Source organism: Citrus sinensis, chromosome 9 (assembly GCF_022201045.2).
Source record: "Citrus sinensis cultivar Valencia sweet orange chromosome 9, DVS_A1.0, whole genome shotgun sequence".
Classification (NCBI taxonomy): Eukaryota; Viridiplantae; Streptophyta; class Magnoliopsida; order Sapindales; family Rutaceae; genus Citrus; species Citrus sinensis.
The window spans coordinates 33,213,976-33,228,791 of NC_068564.1; the positions used below are offsets into that span (position 1 = coordinate 33,213,976).

General features: G+C 35.8%; 3 protein-coding genes across 4 annotated transcripts; all 3 read right to left on the minus strand.

Annotated features, from left to right (window-relative positions):
- Nucleotides 1-763: 763 nt before the first annotated feature.
- LOC102620999 (uncharacterized) lies at nt 764-6,801 on the minus strand. 2 transcript variants are annotated; one of them, XM_006473984.4, is made up of 14 exons: nt 6,399-6,800; nt 6,243-6,305; nt 5,184-5,624; nt 4,453-4,524; nt 4,049-4,174; nt 3,739-3,951; nt 3,540-3,587; nt 2,973-3,134; nt 2,471-2,632; nt 2,230-2,323; nt 2,034-2,152; nt 1,850-1,894; nt 1,177-1,531; nt 764-1,071 (listed from the first exon to the last, which is right to left on the minus strand). In XM_006473984.4, the coding sequence occupies exons 1-13, from the start codon at nt 6,732-6,734 to the stop codon at nt 1,298-1,300; spliced, it is 2,115 nt and encodes a 704-aa protein (XP_006474047.2). In that variant the 5' UTR covers nt 6,735-6,800; the 3' UTR covers nt 764-1,071; nt 1,177-1,297. The 2 variants fall into 2 exon arrangements, with proteins under 2 accessions (XP_006474047.2, XP_052289425.1); XM_052433465.1 differs by lacking the exon at nt 3,739-3,951 and having other exon boundaries at nt 6,399-6,801.
- A 1,498-nt stretch (nt 6,802-8,299) lies between these two features.
- LOC102620711 (V-type proton ATPase subunit D) lies at nt 8,300-9,865 on the minus strand. Its single transcript, XM_006473983.3, has 2 exons — nt 9,644-9,865; nt 8,300-9,381 (listed from the first exon to the last, which is right to left on the minus strand). The coding sequence occupies exon 2, from the start codon at nt 9,366-9,368 to the stop codon at nt 8,589-8,591; it is 780 nt and encodes a 259-aa protein (XP_006474046.2). The 5' UTR covers nt 9,369-9,381; nt 9,644-9,865; the 3' UTR covers nt 8,300-8,588.
- Nucleotides 9,866-11,038: 1,173 nt separating this feature from the next.
- On the minus strand, nt 11,039-13,728 carry LOC112497910 (cation/H(+) antiporter 27-like). Its single transcript, XM_025097430.2, has 3 exons — nt 13,480-13,728; nt 12,272-13,279; nt 11,039-12,121 (listed from the first exon to the last, which is right to left on the minus strand). Exons 1-3 carry the CDS (start codon nt 13,726-13,728, stop codon nt 11,039-11,041), a joined length of 2,340 nt encoding a protein of 779 aa, XP_024953198.2.
- Nucleotides 13,729-14,816: the final 1,088 nt, after the last annotated feature.

Below are 14,816 nucleotides of genomic sequence, written 5' to 3' on the forward strand. Positions count from 1 at the left end.
TTTAATACTTTCATACATGCTTGGTGTGGTTCTGGATGAGATTGATTTGTAACAATGATTTTTTTCTGGTCTTATTAAAATTAATCAAAGTAAAATAAATATTTACTCAATCATAGTTTAACTGAACAAATAAAAAATCCATTTAATTATAAAATATTTTTGTTTATAGTAATTTATGTTATAATATTACAATTTATAATTTATTGTAATTATAATTAAATAAAAGTTTTTACATTATTATTCAAACCAATAAAGGTCAATGATATTAATTAAATATAAATCCTAATTTAAATAGAATTCTATTTATTAAACATATTTCCAATATCAATATTATAACTATTTAATAGTCTATGATTTTTATCAAAAATTAACTAAATATTTTGAATATTAATTTCAAACTACAAAAATATTTAATAATTTTAAAAATTGATTGTGTGTCATCAAAAATTAATAGTGATATTTATTATAATTATTATCTGCGCTATTAAAATCAATAATTTTTTAATTACATTTATCACATATTATTATAATTATAATTTTTATAAGTTATTATGTTTGATTGAGTTAACAATATAATCCTAGCCTAAGCCTCATATTTTGTCAGTGGGATAAGAATAACGAATCATAACGCATTTTAGCCCTCCAACCATAAGATGAGAAAAAAATTTGTTTCAGATAGGCCAACTATAAACTTTTTTGTCACGTTACCAAACACGCCCTTAACGTGCGACATTATACTTAACACATACAAAATTTAATATCGTATTTGCAAAATTCGATCTTTCATCTCTTCTGTAGTATTTTTATTAAACCACAATGAATGTAAGTTTCTCACTCAAGCGGACACCGGCAAGTTTTTTTCTTTACAGATTACAAGATACAAATGATTAGCCCTTTTGCAAAAACCAGATTTAAGTCATAAATTTACAAGTTTCTGATAATCATATAGCTTTTGATTCAAGCATTCACTTATGGTACATCATCTCTGAGGCTTCTACATTCTCCTCTTCAAACAACTCTGGATCCTCTTCAGCAGTAGACATGATGTGAGCAACAGGTCGAACTGTTCATCTTCAGAATGAAAATCTGGCTAGTGAGTTATGTACTAGGACTTTTCTTATAAATTAAATTAAATTAAAAAGGGGAAATAAAAACTCAAAAGAAAAGTGTACTCACTTGAGGTTTTCTCAAAGCCCCTGCCGTTTATTCCAAGTCTATGTCTATGTGGACCTCGAGTGGATGATCAAAAACTTGTATTCCGAGACTACAATCAAAGAGACCACCAATCGAACACTTTTTAGTACTTCGCGAATCCAGCTGCCTGAGCTTTCCCCAAAATTGATTCGATGTCAGCAGGGAACAAACCAAAATCTTTTGCCACAGCAAAACCGGCATACATGCCATCCGCTGCTGCACTTACAATCCCACCAGCATAGCCTGCTCCTTCGCCAACTGGGTAAAGCCCTTTTAAGGATGTGCTCTCGCAAGTCTCATTATTGCGGGGAATCTGAAGCGGACAGCTGGTCCTTGTCTGCAAGCAAGAATGAAAATTTGATAACAACTGAACAAATTTTGTAAATGTGGAAAAGAAATGCTTTAAAAATTGATAACAAAGAGCAAAAAGCTCAGGTGGTTGTGCCAAAAAATTCCCACAAATCCCTACCCAATAAAGTAATTACAAAAAGACATGATTCTAAACTAAGAGCTCCCTGCCATTTTTGGCGGATGAAAATGCTTCCATGAATTCCAAAAGACATGGAAGCATGGGGACTCAAAAAAAATTCATTATAAAGGGAATATTACTTCATTGCTAAAACAAATTGAACAAAAAACTAATAAAAATAGATACCTCTACTCCATGAAGAAGGCCAGTATCTGAGATAAATCCTGGTAACTGGAAAATTTCAAAGTTCAGTGTAAAGAAAGAAAACTTATGAGATTACCAATAATACATTCATCACAGAAACAAGGCAATAGTAATAAATTTAAGGAAAAAAAAAAGAAAAAAGAAAACCAAATACTAATATAGAGACCTCTTCATCAAACATTGAGATTGAATGCTTCAAAGCATCAGTTAAATGAGTGGGAAACAGCTCATGGAGACTTGCTGCCTTCACTCCTAATCGATAACTAGATGGGGGCAGGGGTGAGGCTGATAAAACAAGGGCAGAGTCAAGAAAGTTGAAGATTTGGTAAAACAAAGCAGGATTGAGATTAAGAACTTTCTACCAGATAATTTGTTCTCAAGAAAATCAGTAACTTTCTGTGCAGGTACCACAAAATTTCCTCCTCCCATTATGGCTGCTCTTTGCTCAAATTCCCTCTGAACAATAAAAGAACATAAATCAAAATTAGCTCTGATTTTGAAGAGAGTATCATCTCTTGAAGCAATATTATGGCAATTTTCCATCAAGGATTTTTTATAACTAATATGAAAGTAAAATCCAAAAGCTAAGAAAAGAAAGGATACCTGAAATTTAACTCCTGCAAGAGGTCCATGGAGATCCAAAGTATCAAAATCCTTTGCTGAGACAGTGACAACAAGTGCTGCATTTGCCCATCTAGATGAACGACGAGAAAATGACATGCCATTGATACATAATTCTAATGGATTAGTACTTGTGAGAACAATCTGCAATGAACATATATATGGATTAGTAGACAGGAAAAATTATCCAATGGAAGTTTTGTTGGACTCAACAATCCTACAATGTTCAAAATGCATCTACATCACAAAGCAGTTCTGAATCCCAATGCCAATTTCTAACAGATTCAAACTTGTCCAATGGCCCCAAAAATTCATCAATTAGATGACTAAATTACATGCCAATTTCTTGAGCAATGAAAAGCAATAACATGGAAAACTATGAGATTACCTTTGAGATTATAACCACAAACAAACTACAACAACAAGACTACGACGTTATAATCACAAACTACAAATTAAGGTTAAGCAAATAGGAGACCCAGACCTGCCCACCAGGACACATGCAGAAAGAATAGCAACTACGATTTGTAGTCACTACACCGGAAAGTGCGTCCCCATCCTCCCCACTGACATACTTGGCAACTTTGTAATCTGCAACTGGTACTTTACCGCGCCCCTTCTGAACCTCCGTAGCCAATTCAGAATACTACACGTTTTATACAAATTTAAATTTAACTTTCAACAATAAAAACACTACTTTATTTACTGAAACTCACAGTTAATTTAACTTTCAATAATACATTTTTATTTTTATTATTTTGATTACAATACATTTTATTATTTTGATTACAATACATTTTTTTTATTTATTTTGATTTTCCTTTCAAACAAGAAAATTCTGTTAATCTAATTATCAATAAAAAACGATGTCCTTGCTTCTGGGCTCAATTTATACATAAGCTAGAAGTTTCTTTTAATTGGCCAAAATAAATTTTAGAAAATTGAATGGTTCCACGCAATGCCACAGCTTCATAAGTAATCAATCCGAATATTTTAATGAGTTAACTTATTCATTTATTACTTCAACAATAAAGAATAGAACACAACCAACCTGTATGCTGTTTATTAGTTCCTGAGGATGCTCCATCCGCAACCCAACCTGTTCAGCCAAATAAATTGATGCAAATAGTAATAATTCTCTGGCTCACGGATTACAAACCAACAGAAGAAGTAGGAGGAAAGGAAGGGAAGAAAACAGGTGTCAATGTACACATGCACACAAATGATCAATATAGATTAAAGGAACTCACAGCAAAATCTTTTGGGACCAAGTTAATGTTATGAGAGACAAGCATTTCATATATGTCACGTGCAGAATGCCCAACAGCCAAAATAACTGCATCAAATCCCAATTTCTGAATATCTGACTGTGAATTGTCTTTTGAATCAGAAACTTTGACTCCAACAATACGCGCATTCTCTATGAGTAGATCATCTACCCTTGTTCCAAACTTGATTGTAACCTAATTGTGTTGAAAAAATAATAATTAATGAAGCAAAACACAGTCTTTGTAATGCCTAATATGTGGGATTAACTTCTGATATGAAAAAGGAACTCACACCCAGTCTCTGTAAATGTTGGCGAAAGTTGCGTAGCAATGGAATCAACCTATCAGTTCCCAGATGAGGCTTCCCATCAACCAGGATATTTGCTGGAGCACCAAAGTGAACTAAAGTGTTCATCACCTAAGATGAAAATAACCGAGAGTCAGTCCTTAAATCTCTATTGGAGCACTAAGTACCAATTTCCCCAAAGTTGCTTCCACCATAGATCTCCCTCAAGATCAAAAACTGAAAAGTTGGACAAATTTGGAAACAAAAAAGGCGTTTTCATGACAACAAAAAGTCATTCCCAGAAATCAAGAAAAGAAGGAATGAACAAGTGTAAAATCCATAAACTGCAACTTTTAGTGCAAACCAAAATCATTGAGAAGATACAGAATTGAAAAAGTAATAGTTCTGACCGCCAAAACACTGTTGCTGTTTCTTCCAATTCTAGTTACCAGCTTTCCATCACTCCAGGTACCTGCACCACCCTGCCATGGATAAGTCCTTAAATAATAGCAACCAAAAATATCTTCTGAGAGATGTAATGAGAAAATAACTAAAAAATTCAGATTAGCTTTTCTGGAAATAACTGAATTTGGGGATGCACATCCATATAAATAAAAGAATAGCAAGGCATAACTCCTATAACAAACTTCTTATGATTTTATGCTGAAGCATAAATATCGTACATATTTAGGCAAAACAGCAGTGAAGATCAGTCAATCTAAAACATCATGCTAACTACTTCTTGATATTCTAGTATATTTCTGATATTGATACAATTTTCAAGGGAGCCACAACATCACGAGACTCACAAAAACAAGAAAATTTGAAAGGCTTGGGATAATAGTTCTGAATGAAAATAGAAGATAAAATTCAACAATCAACTTTCCATTAATTTCCAAATGTAGATTATCAACTATTAATAAATAACCAATTCTAGAAAAGAAAGCAATAGCTAAGGTTGTACGATATGAAATAAATGAAGTGATTCACAAATATTATTTGTCAGATCAAATGGCAAAAGAATTCAATAACAATTCAATCAGTATAATGGTCATAAACTTCCATAATTCAACAGTAGAAATCACCATTTGAGGTATTAAAACAATCTTTGGCAAAAATACTAAAAGACTCAAGATATTACCTCCCCAAAGCAAAAATTGCTCTCCATTTCTAACATCCGACGAACTACTAAAGCGCCAATGTCACGCCCCCTTTGTTCAACTGCTTGACCTCTTTCTATTAAGGTGACATCTGCACCAAGTTCTGCGAGAACTAGAGAAGCAAACAAGCCAGATGGACCACCACCCACAACTGCAACTTTTGGTTTTCTGGTTCTTGGATAATTGTACAATCCCTCAGACCCAGAAGAAATTTCTTTTCTCAACAATGTATCATCACTGACTTTTTTACAATCATGTATTATGTTGATCAAGTCACCAGAAGCTCTTTTGTCAAGCATATGCTCTACAGACCCAACTTTTGCCTCCAACCGCGAAATGAAATCCCAAGTACGAGGCTCTAGATCCAAAAGTTTACTGACATCCATGTCCACCGTATAAACAAACTTGGGCTCCTTTAATACCTGAAAATGATCAATAAGCCAAATTGATAGGACACAATTACATCTAAAACTAAATCATTTATAATGTTAATCATTTTGCAGCACTTATTGAAGACCTTACCATACATGATACAATAATACAGGTGTTTGATGGGTTGTGAAAAACAGCTAGAGAGTATAAAAGGTCAAAGTAATTGAAGTAAATATTTCCAGAGCAAAACAGCTAGTATTGACAATTGAAACAAGGAGTATATTTAGCTGTACTTTTGCAGAAAGCTTCTTTTGAGTAAAAAATGTATCCAACAAAACTCCTCAAATTGAGTACTTTTTCAGAAATTACTTATGAATTATTTTTCTAGAAAGCACTTACAAAAAACTTTTTAAACCAGCACATTGTCAAATACCTTACAAGAAAGCACTTTCTTTCCGGAAAAGCACGTATCAAGTACTTGTAAAAAGCCATTTCTAAGTGTTTTATCCATTTTTTTTAATAATAGAAACACTGATATCTTCTTCACTCCATGTAAATTATGTCATTAAAAATTTTAAAATATTTAAACAAAATGCACATTTACACATTAAAACAGCTCAGAAGTTACAAAAAGAAAAAAAGCATATAAATTTGCCAATATCACATACCTTTCTTGCATCAAACGATTTCCTTACCACCGTAAAAGCCTCCGCTGGCAGCATGGAAGCAACCTAATACACACCACACAGTAACAGTATACAAACTCCATCACAAGAAAAAAATAAGAAAATAAAAAGAAAAAGTTATTATGACTTAAAAATTACCGGAAATTCGAGAACTTTGGTGATCTCATCGAGCAAGGCGTGGGAGACACCGATGAAGTCCTTGCCGGGGTCCTTGTGGACCGGAACAGCGAGCTTCGATAACCTCCAAAAGCCTTCGAATTTGTTATTGACATCATTGAGGACTTGCTTGTGCTTCTGTTTCAGCTTTTTCTTCTCCGATGGATATCTCTGTTTCCCAGTTCTTTTGGCGCAGCGGATTGCCGGCACTGTTTGGTTACGAGAACGCAAATGTCTTGTTCTTGGAGTGGAACAACAGCTATAATAAGGAAGAGCCAGGGACAGGAATCCGGAGTGAAGCTTCAGGTTCAGGGACATGGCGAGAAGCCAACTAGTGAAGCGAAGTCGCCAGGTGTTACGCTTCAGGTTTGGGATAAGTGAAAGGAAGCTTTTATATTATTATTATTATTCAATATTTTAGGAGTTTTTTTTTTTCTATCTATTTATTTTAATGCAAAATTCCGTAAATTACATAAATTTTAAAAATGAGTGAGTAATGCCATTGCCAGGCTTCACTTCATATCACTTGGCTCAGCTCAGATTTGAAATTTTTATATTCATTTAAATAATAATGTCTCTAAATCTTAATAAGGGTGTTGCCTACCTCACAACATCAACAGTTAATTAAGGTCGATTAATCGAAGTAGTAAGCTCCGTGACAAGGATCAATCGTCACTTGTGTCGAACTACATTTATAAAGGAGAGAAAAACAAAACAAAACAAAAATGAAATGTATGCTACCCATAACATAACTTCTCCATGCAAAAGGTTACAGAGCCTCTAATTTTATCCTCAGTACTTTTTTATTTGACAACCTCTTCAGTATCTCGATCCTTCCAAGGGCAATTGACAGTGAAGCCCTTCTATTTGATCTGCACACATCATAAGCAAATTATATTAGAAAACACAAGCAAAGTCACAATTTCAAATATGACAAAGAAAGTAGTATTAAACCCACTCCCAGCCCATGAAGAAATGAAAAACTCACACAGCCATCCAAATTACTTGGCATCTCCTAACCCACGATTTATGTTATCGTTGATAGCTTCTCATATTCCACCAAGTCGCCAAAATTAATTGGATGGCTGCTTCGTACAACATGCATGAATGACGCCGATTAATAAATTACTAGAAGATACGTGCACGAACGCTTCGCCTGAAAAAAGAGGGAAAGGGCAAGATGATTGAGCATTCAGCCAAACTATTGTGTTATAACTTGACTTCAACTCTCAGGATAGCTGCGATGAGTTGAAAATGGGGACATATCTCCAGATTTAGCGCCCATTCCTTAAAAATGTTTTACAAAGATTTCATCTAAAATACTTATCTCTGAAGTGAAACCACCAGAACGAGTGAGCTAAGAACAGTGAAAGAAATTTTTTCAACACCACATTGTTTGTCCGCTTTCTCATTGACAGGAGCAAAACCTCAAGAATCAATGTACTCCAACCAAGACAAATTGCCAGAGGTAATCCATAATGTTCTTCAGTATCCAGATTGAGAATAAACAGAGAACTCACCAATTATGATGAGAACATTATAGAAAAGCAAAGACGTATATAATACTTGATGTGTATTTCCACAACAAAGGCTCCAAATAACTTACCTTGGAATGTGATTGCATAGATGGAATCTGCCAAACAGGAACAAAATTTGATGCCTGATGTTATCAGCAACACCCCATTCAATGTCTAGAGAATAAATGATATGGCGGAAAAAGTACATAAGTTGATCAAAAGTGTATTCACCTTTGGAAGCTGTCCATGCTGTAATGAATTCAAACATATATCAAAATATGAGCAATCTAGTCTGATGTGTACCCCTGATACCCAACTGAATGATAATGAGATTTTAAGAACAATTAACTCATAGCACACAAAAAAGAACTGAACCATCAAATACATTGCAGTGACTAATGAAAAGCCATGAAAATACTGCAGTGATCAACCAAAGCCATTTTGGCAACAAATATCTTTCAGTTGAAAGTCTGATACATCGATTAATTAATACACAATAAATAGAATTATACAAAGAGCTCTTTATTTGAAAAATTAGACAGTCCTCTTCTGAGAAATATTAATAATAATAATAATATGAATCTTCCACCAGAAACCAAAGCAGCATAATCAAAGCAACACATCCTACGAAAGTGCGCATAAACCAACCGCCACATCAGAAAATAATATCCTCATCCTTTTCCCCTGCAGATAACAAGTTCTGAGCAGACTTAATTGAAATTCCTTTCTGCAAAGATACCTTCTCGGCAAACTGCTCCTCAACAAACTGCTTGGAAGAAGCAAGCTGTCTCTCGATTTCCCTCTTCTTATATCCTTGAATCTTCTTCAAGCGAAAGAAATCCTCTCTTTCAAGCTCATCCAACTCCCCCTTAATGTAAGTGATAGTATTCTCCAATCTAGGCTTGACTACATTCTCCAAAGCATTAACCCTGCGGTTTGTGGTCTTAATCGCCTCATCCAGCGTCAAAAACGAAGTTTGAAGAGAAGCAAGCTCGACAAGAAGCTCAATGGCTTTCACATAAGCAGCACGACACTGTTGCACTTGTTGCCCACCTCTAGCCAATCCTGTAAGATCATTCTTGGTCTCGCCATCAGTGAAGTACTCAAACTTTGGAATCTTAACACCTGCAATATTCTCTTGACGGGATCGAACTTTAATAGAAGCATTTTGCACATTCTCAAGAACAATGTGCTTGATGTTTTCGCCAGCAACATACTTGGCCTCAATCAGGGCAAAGGAAGAATCTTTCATAACTTCTCCCATCGATTCCTTCGTAGTCACGATATTCTTAAGGATCTGACGAAACTGAACAGTTAAAGCATCACTCTTCTTCTTCAAAAGGGCATGCCCTCTTGTAGCACCAACAAGCCTACTTTTCATAACCCCTAGCATTGTCACTGTGGGAACCACAGTCAACCGCTGGTTTTGCGCCATCTTTCCAAATTATCTAGTAAAATTAAACTCCCCCAAATAAATAAAGTAAAATGAAACAAACTTCTCCATGAATAACAATATTTCGGTTACATTTTGTTCATAACTTCTAAGAATTTAAACTTGATGAATTCAAATTAAGAGTCACAGAAAAACAAATCACAATTTGGATAATTTAGTCGTAAAAAAATAATGAACAATGATAAAGATAATCACAGAATTAAACTACTAAAGCACAAAATTCGCAAAATTTTCATAAAGTTTAGGTTTTTGATTACCTGATCCAAATATTAGGGAGTTTAAGATTCCGCGAAAGGCCGATCCGATGAGATCAAATGGAACCCTAACTCCGGTTTAAGTGAAAGATCGAATTTGGCTCCAGAGAAAATTAGCGAGAAAAATTTAAAAGGGTCCAGAACTGACACTGGTGGTTTTTTTGAGAGGAAGAGTAGATGAGAGGTTCTCATGAGAAACGACTGCGTTTTGTGCAATCAAATGATTGTGCAAATCGCGGTAGCCAAATGTGGCCCAATTAAGACAATTATCGTGTTTAGAGTTGGGTCGTACTATTCATCCCCATATTTTATAACTGATTTATTAAAAAGGAAATGCAAACATGAAATACTTTTGTAATTTCAGTTACTTTATCTATAACACATACAAATATATAAATTAGAGATATACATATACACACACACTTTTAATTAACCTAACATCAATAATCCTCTCTTCACCTATATGAGTGGGGAGATTCAGACCCAAATCTCTTATTTTTAACACAACGAATTCTACTCACCCTATTAATTTGGCAACCTAGATTCACAAAAATTTAAACTTTGAAAATGATATATACATGTCACAATAGTTTAAATATATAATTTATAAAATTATATAAAAGCTCAAATTATGAGATAAATTTTGTTAGGAAAGTAAAAAAATTCTTATTTCGTATTTCTATTTATTTTTATCAATAATCAATCATCAATTTAAATTTATATTAAAAAAACTTAAATCAAGAGAGAAGCTTTTACGAATAATTGAATACAATACATCACAGACGCACGTGAGTTCTAAAAGCTCAAATCAAAAATAAGATTTTAACACATCCCAATTTCCCTTTCTATAAGCCTTGAATCTTCTCCATCATCATTTTCTATATCTATATACACACTCTTGGGAATTCCTTCTTATAAACATGGATTTCTATAATAATCTCTACTTACTTAATTCTTTCTAATTAATTAAGATGAATAAATTCGTATGCGCATACGTATTTATTATTTCACTTGCATGTGTAATTACTTGCATTTTTTGTGTTATGTTAGTTGTTTCTTTTAATTAAAGAGTAAGCCTTACTATTTCATCACTCGATAAAAATTATCTTCTGTATTTAAAATCTTATTTTTAAAATTCATAAATGTTTTAAGAAAGAAATTAACTAGCTAGCAGCTTCAATTAGCTAGTCTAGAACTAGAAATGTACATGAGTGATTTTTCTCAATCTCCAAAAAGGAAACTAAATTACATTTCTTCTTCAGGACACACTAATTAATCGCATCGCATCACATCACATGTATGGTGGCTTACGATATTTATCGTTCTTCCAACTCGGAAATGTATATATATATATATATATATCCCCGGCCCTACTCACCCAACTCACTCATATATCATTCACTCAATATATGGCGCATAAGCTTGCTGTTGAATCACCAAAACCGAAGCTCTACTCTTAAAATCATCAGACGCCAACAAATCTCCCACAACACCCAACTCTTCAATCTCGATCCACTCCCCCAATCCCTGCAAAACATGCAAGCAGCCTTCATGCCTTCTCCCAGCCAAAAACAAATCAAAATCATTTGCAATGGCGTTTATAATCCTCAACGTTTCAAATCCTTCCTCCACACCTTCCTCCACGTACTCAACATTCTTGCTGTCCAAGTTTACGAACCTAAAATCATTAATCATGGCTTGATCCCGATCCTCGTCTATAAAATCACTCATCGTAGGGTTGGTAACAACGAATCTCGTCACAGTTAGATGAATGCTAGGGTTTCTTCCCATGCGTGCCCCCAGTGCTAACGCTTCCCGGTCATCTGCTCCCCCGATGAATAGCACACAAACCCGGCGACACTGAAAGGAGCGGTAGTCAATTGCGAGGCTGCGGTCGTAGAGGAGTCCAATGGAGCAAGGGGACATGCTGAGAACGTTGTTGATCACTTTCTTGGTCAACGTGGGCTCCGTTTTTAGGAAGGGGAAGATGATCAGAGAAGTGGCTTTTTGGAAAGCCATCGAGCAAATGTCGTCGTGCATGGACGCGTAGGGAGCTACGGCGGTGAAGCACTGCACCGACACGTAGGCTTTGTTGGTCTGCTGGTAACGGAAGAAGGCATGGAGGAGGGGGTCGATCTTGGCCGGTTTCGATGAGGAAGGGTTTTTGTCCAAGCGATGTGGGATTACGACGGGCATTGAGCGGCCGATGTATTCCTCCAGGTTCATGACGTAGACGCCGACGTGGCTCTGCGGAGGGCTTGAGGCTTTGAGGAGGTTGATCGCGGTGGGGACGTAGTCACTTTCGGGTATGCATATGAGGATACGGAGCTCCGCGTGGGATTCACAGTGTTGAATCGTGCGTTTTCTGTAGGCCACGTACTTTCTTGACGAGTCGTACACGAGTTTCACGAGCGGGATGATGATGGCGGATTGAAACATTGCTGTTATCACCATTATTGCGAAGCTCTCATCTGTGATTTGCTGCACCAATTATAATTAATTAATTAATTAATTAGAAGATGATTTTGATAAAATGTGAAGCATTTTTTGCTTCCAAAATAGGAAACTGCATGCTACTCCCTCAAAAGCATAAGAAACAATCCATAAATATATTCTCCAAGTTATGCGTACCAAGCGTTGCTTTGCCCGAGTGAAAACTTGGATATCATAGATGCCACGACAGTTCAAAAGTAAGCCAAGTGCTAGGGCATCCATAAATGGAATTTTGGAATAGAGGCATGGGATCACAATCGCAAAAGTTTTCACAGTCCCGGCAATCAAAATGACCATTTCCACAGCCAAGAAATGGTTAAATTGGATAGAATACAAATCCACTCTTCTCCCTGTATTTATTATGAAACAAGGTATGAACGCCACCCAAACAAAGTACTGTATCTTATCTGCCAACAGGGACCCCATCGGTGGCGTCACCGGCGTGGTGATCCCCAAAATGAACGGCCCCAGGTAGCTATTTTGGCCCGTGAGTTCCCCGACAAGCGCAACGACGAGGACAATTACATTTAGAGCCACAAGATGATCTTGTTTCAACGGCTTCCCTTCTGGGGTTTTTCTCATCATCCAAAATATTATTGGACGGACTACGAAAACTATGATGATAACCATCACTATGACGCTCACATTCATCAGAAAGACTGTTCGTCTCGTGATTCCTACGCGGGCGTTCTCACTTGCGTAAATGTAAAATGTAGGAGCAAACCAGCCGATGAGGCTGCTAAGCAAAGATGAAGACAGCGCAAGACGCCCAATCTCCGAATTTAGAAGTTTTAGTTCTGTCAGATTAGCAAGAATCACATGAAAAGAAATCGTTGCTTCCAGTGTTGCGACCATTGGGAGTGTAGAACGAAGTTCATCGTCTAGTTCAAGACCGTCTCTGATAAACAATGTCGTTAATATCGTTACTATCAGTGGTATTATGAAGGCTCCGACGCCTATAACAATGGCGAGCTTGCCCGATTTTTTCACAATGCCTTTGTCTATTCGAGCAGAAAGGGTGAAGAACATAAAGATTAAGCCTACGCATTCGATGACATTGATCGCCATAACAGCCTTCGGTGGGAATACTAACTCCTTTAGTTCTTGATTTCGACTAAGAAGCGAAGGCCCTAAGGCAATTCCACCCTGCGCGATATATAAACGTGACACGCTCAATTTATAACTTAAATTAAAGATATCATCATTAACATAGAAGAGATGAAAATGACTGTGAATGCAACATGATTTATCATATATTTTTTACCAAGTCGTTAGGCTTACACACAACATGATAAATTAAATGGCCGTACGTATCAAATTAATGACTAGGGTTCGTAGGAGCTTACAAGCAATTGCGAGGCAAAAGCAGCCTCTCCAAAAGGCTTGAGAAGGAACTGAATAGCATATGTGAGTATAGTAACTAAAAGCATGGGAAGAAACACAACCATAATAGTAAAATGTGATGTTACTCTTCTCAAGAATGGAGTTGCTCCCCTGAAGGTTGACAATGGCTCGCAAAGTGTAGACATATTTCTCCCTGCTATCGGGTTGTAATAGACGGTTGTGTTGGGGTAGGATGCATTGCCTGGATTCATTGTTAATTCTCCTGGAAAAACAAAAAGAAAGAAAGAAAAAAAATGACGATCAAGAAGAATATCGATTAATCTGAATTTTCTGTATAGGAAACAAAGTTTGAAGGCAGGAAGGAGAAATATGGGGGTTGATTAATTCAGCTATTAACAAAAAAAAAAAAAAACTGAGGGATACTATTTCAATTTTGACTTTTTTTGGGAGGGTTGCTGGGCAATTGTGAAGCCGAGAACAACGCTTAGTTTATGGACTAGACTTGTTTGACATCTGATATATGTGGATCTAAATCTAAATCAATTTTTTTTTCTTTTTTTGGTTAATTGAAATGCTTAGTAAGAGAAAAGTTTAGACCGTAAGGCCACATGTCACCATTGTAGTACGCACCACATAACTTGGAAATTATTTGATTCAATTTTTGTTTTAATGCTCCTAGAAAGAATAAAAGTGTACAAGACAGACAGACAGACATTATGGATTCATTTTGATGGCATTTCCACTCCGGATCCAGGCCCAGCAGCCAAGTCCTGCGTGGCAGGTTCTGCTGCTGCTGCTGGGTGAGCGACAGCCCATCACCCAATGAGGCTCCGATTTGCTCTGAACGTTAACTTTTGCCTGGACAAACCTTCCAATTCTCTTCTCCCACCTCATTTTAAGTTGCATGAAGCAGTTCAATTGTTGTAGTCCCTACACGTAGTTGCACCATGCAAATTAAATTACTTAATTTTTATTTATTTGTTTTTGTTAGTTTAATAAAACAAGATTCAATTAAAATGAATCAATTACTTTCTTGGAATTAAGACTTGATGGTTGAAGGCGTCGTACAGTTACACTCTTAGATAAAAGGAAATGCTTGTCCATTTTTACCACCAAATAGCTAACTCTATTTTAAAAATGCTGTTGTTACAGGGTATTTAAGGTATTTTAAATTTGTAAATCTAAAGAACAGTGGTAATTTCATACAAACCAAAAAAGTTGTGGTAAATTAATACTGTTCCAATAACTCGGGTGGCAAATTAATAAATTTTTAATAAAGATACAATTTACTATTAATCATAATTGATGTGTATTTATCAAACAGATATGGACGCAAATG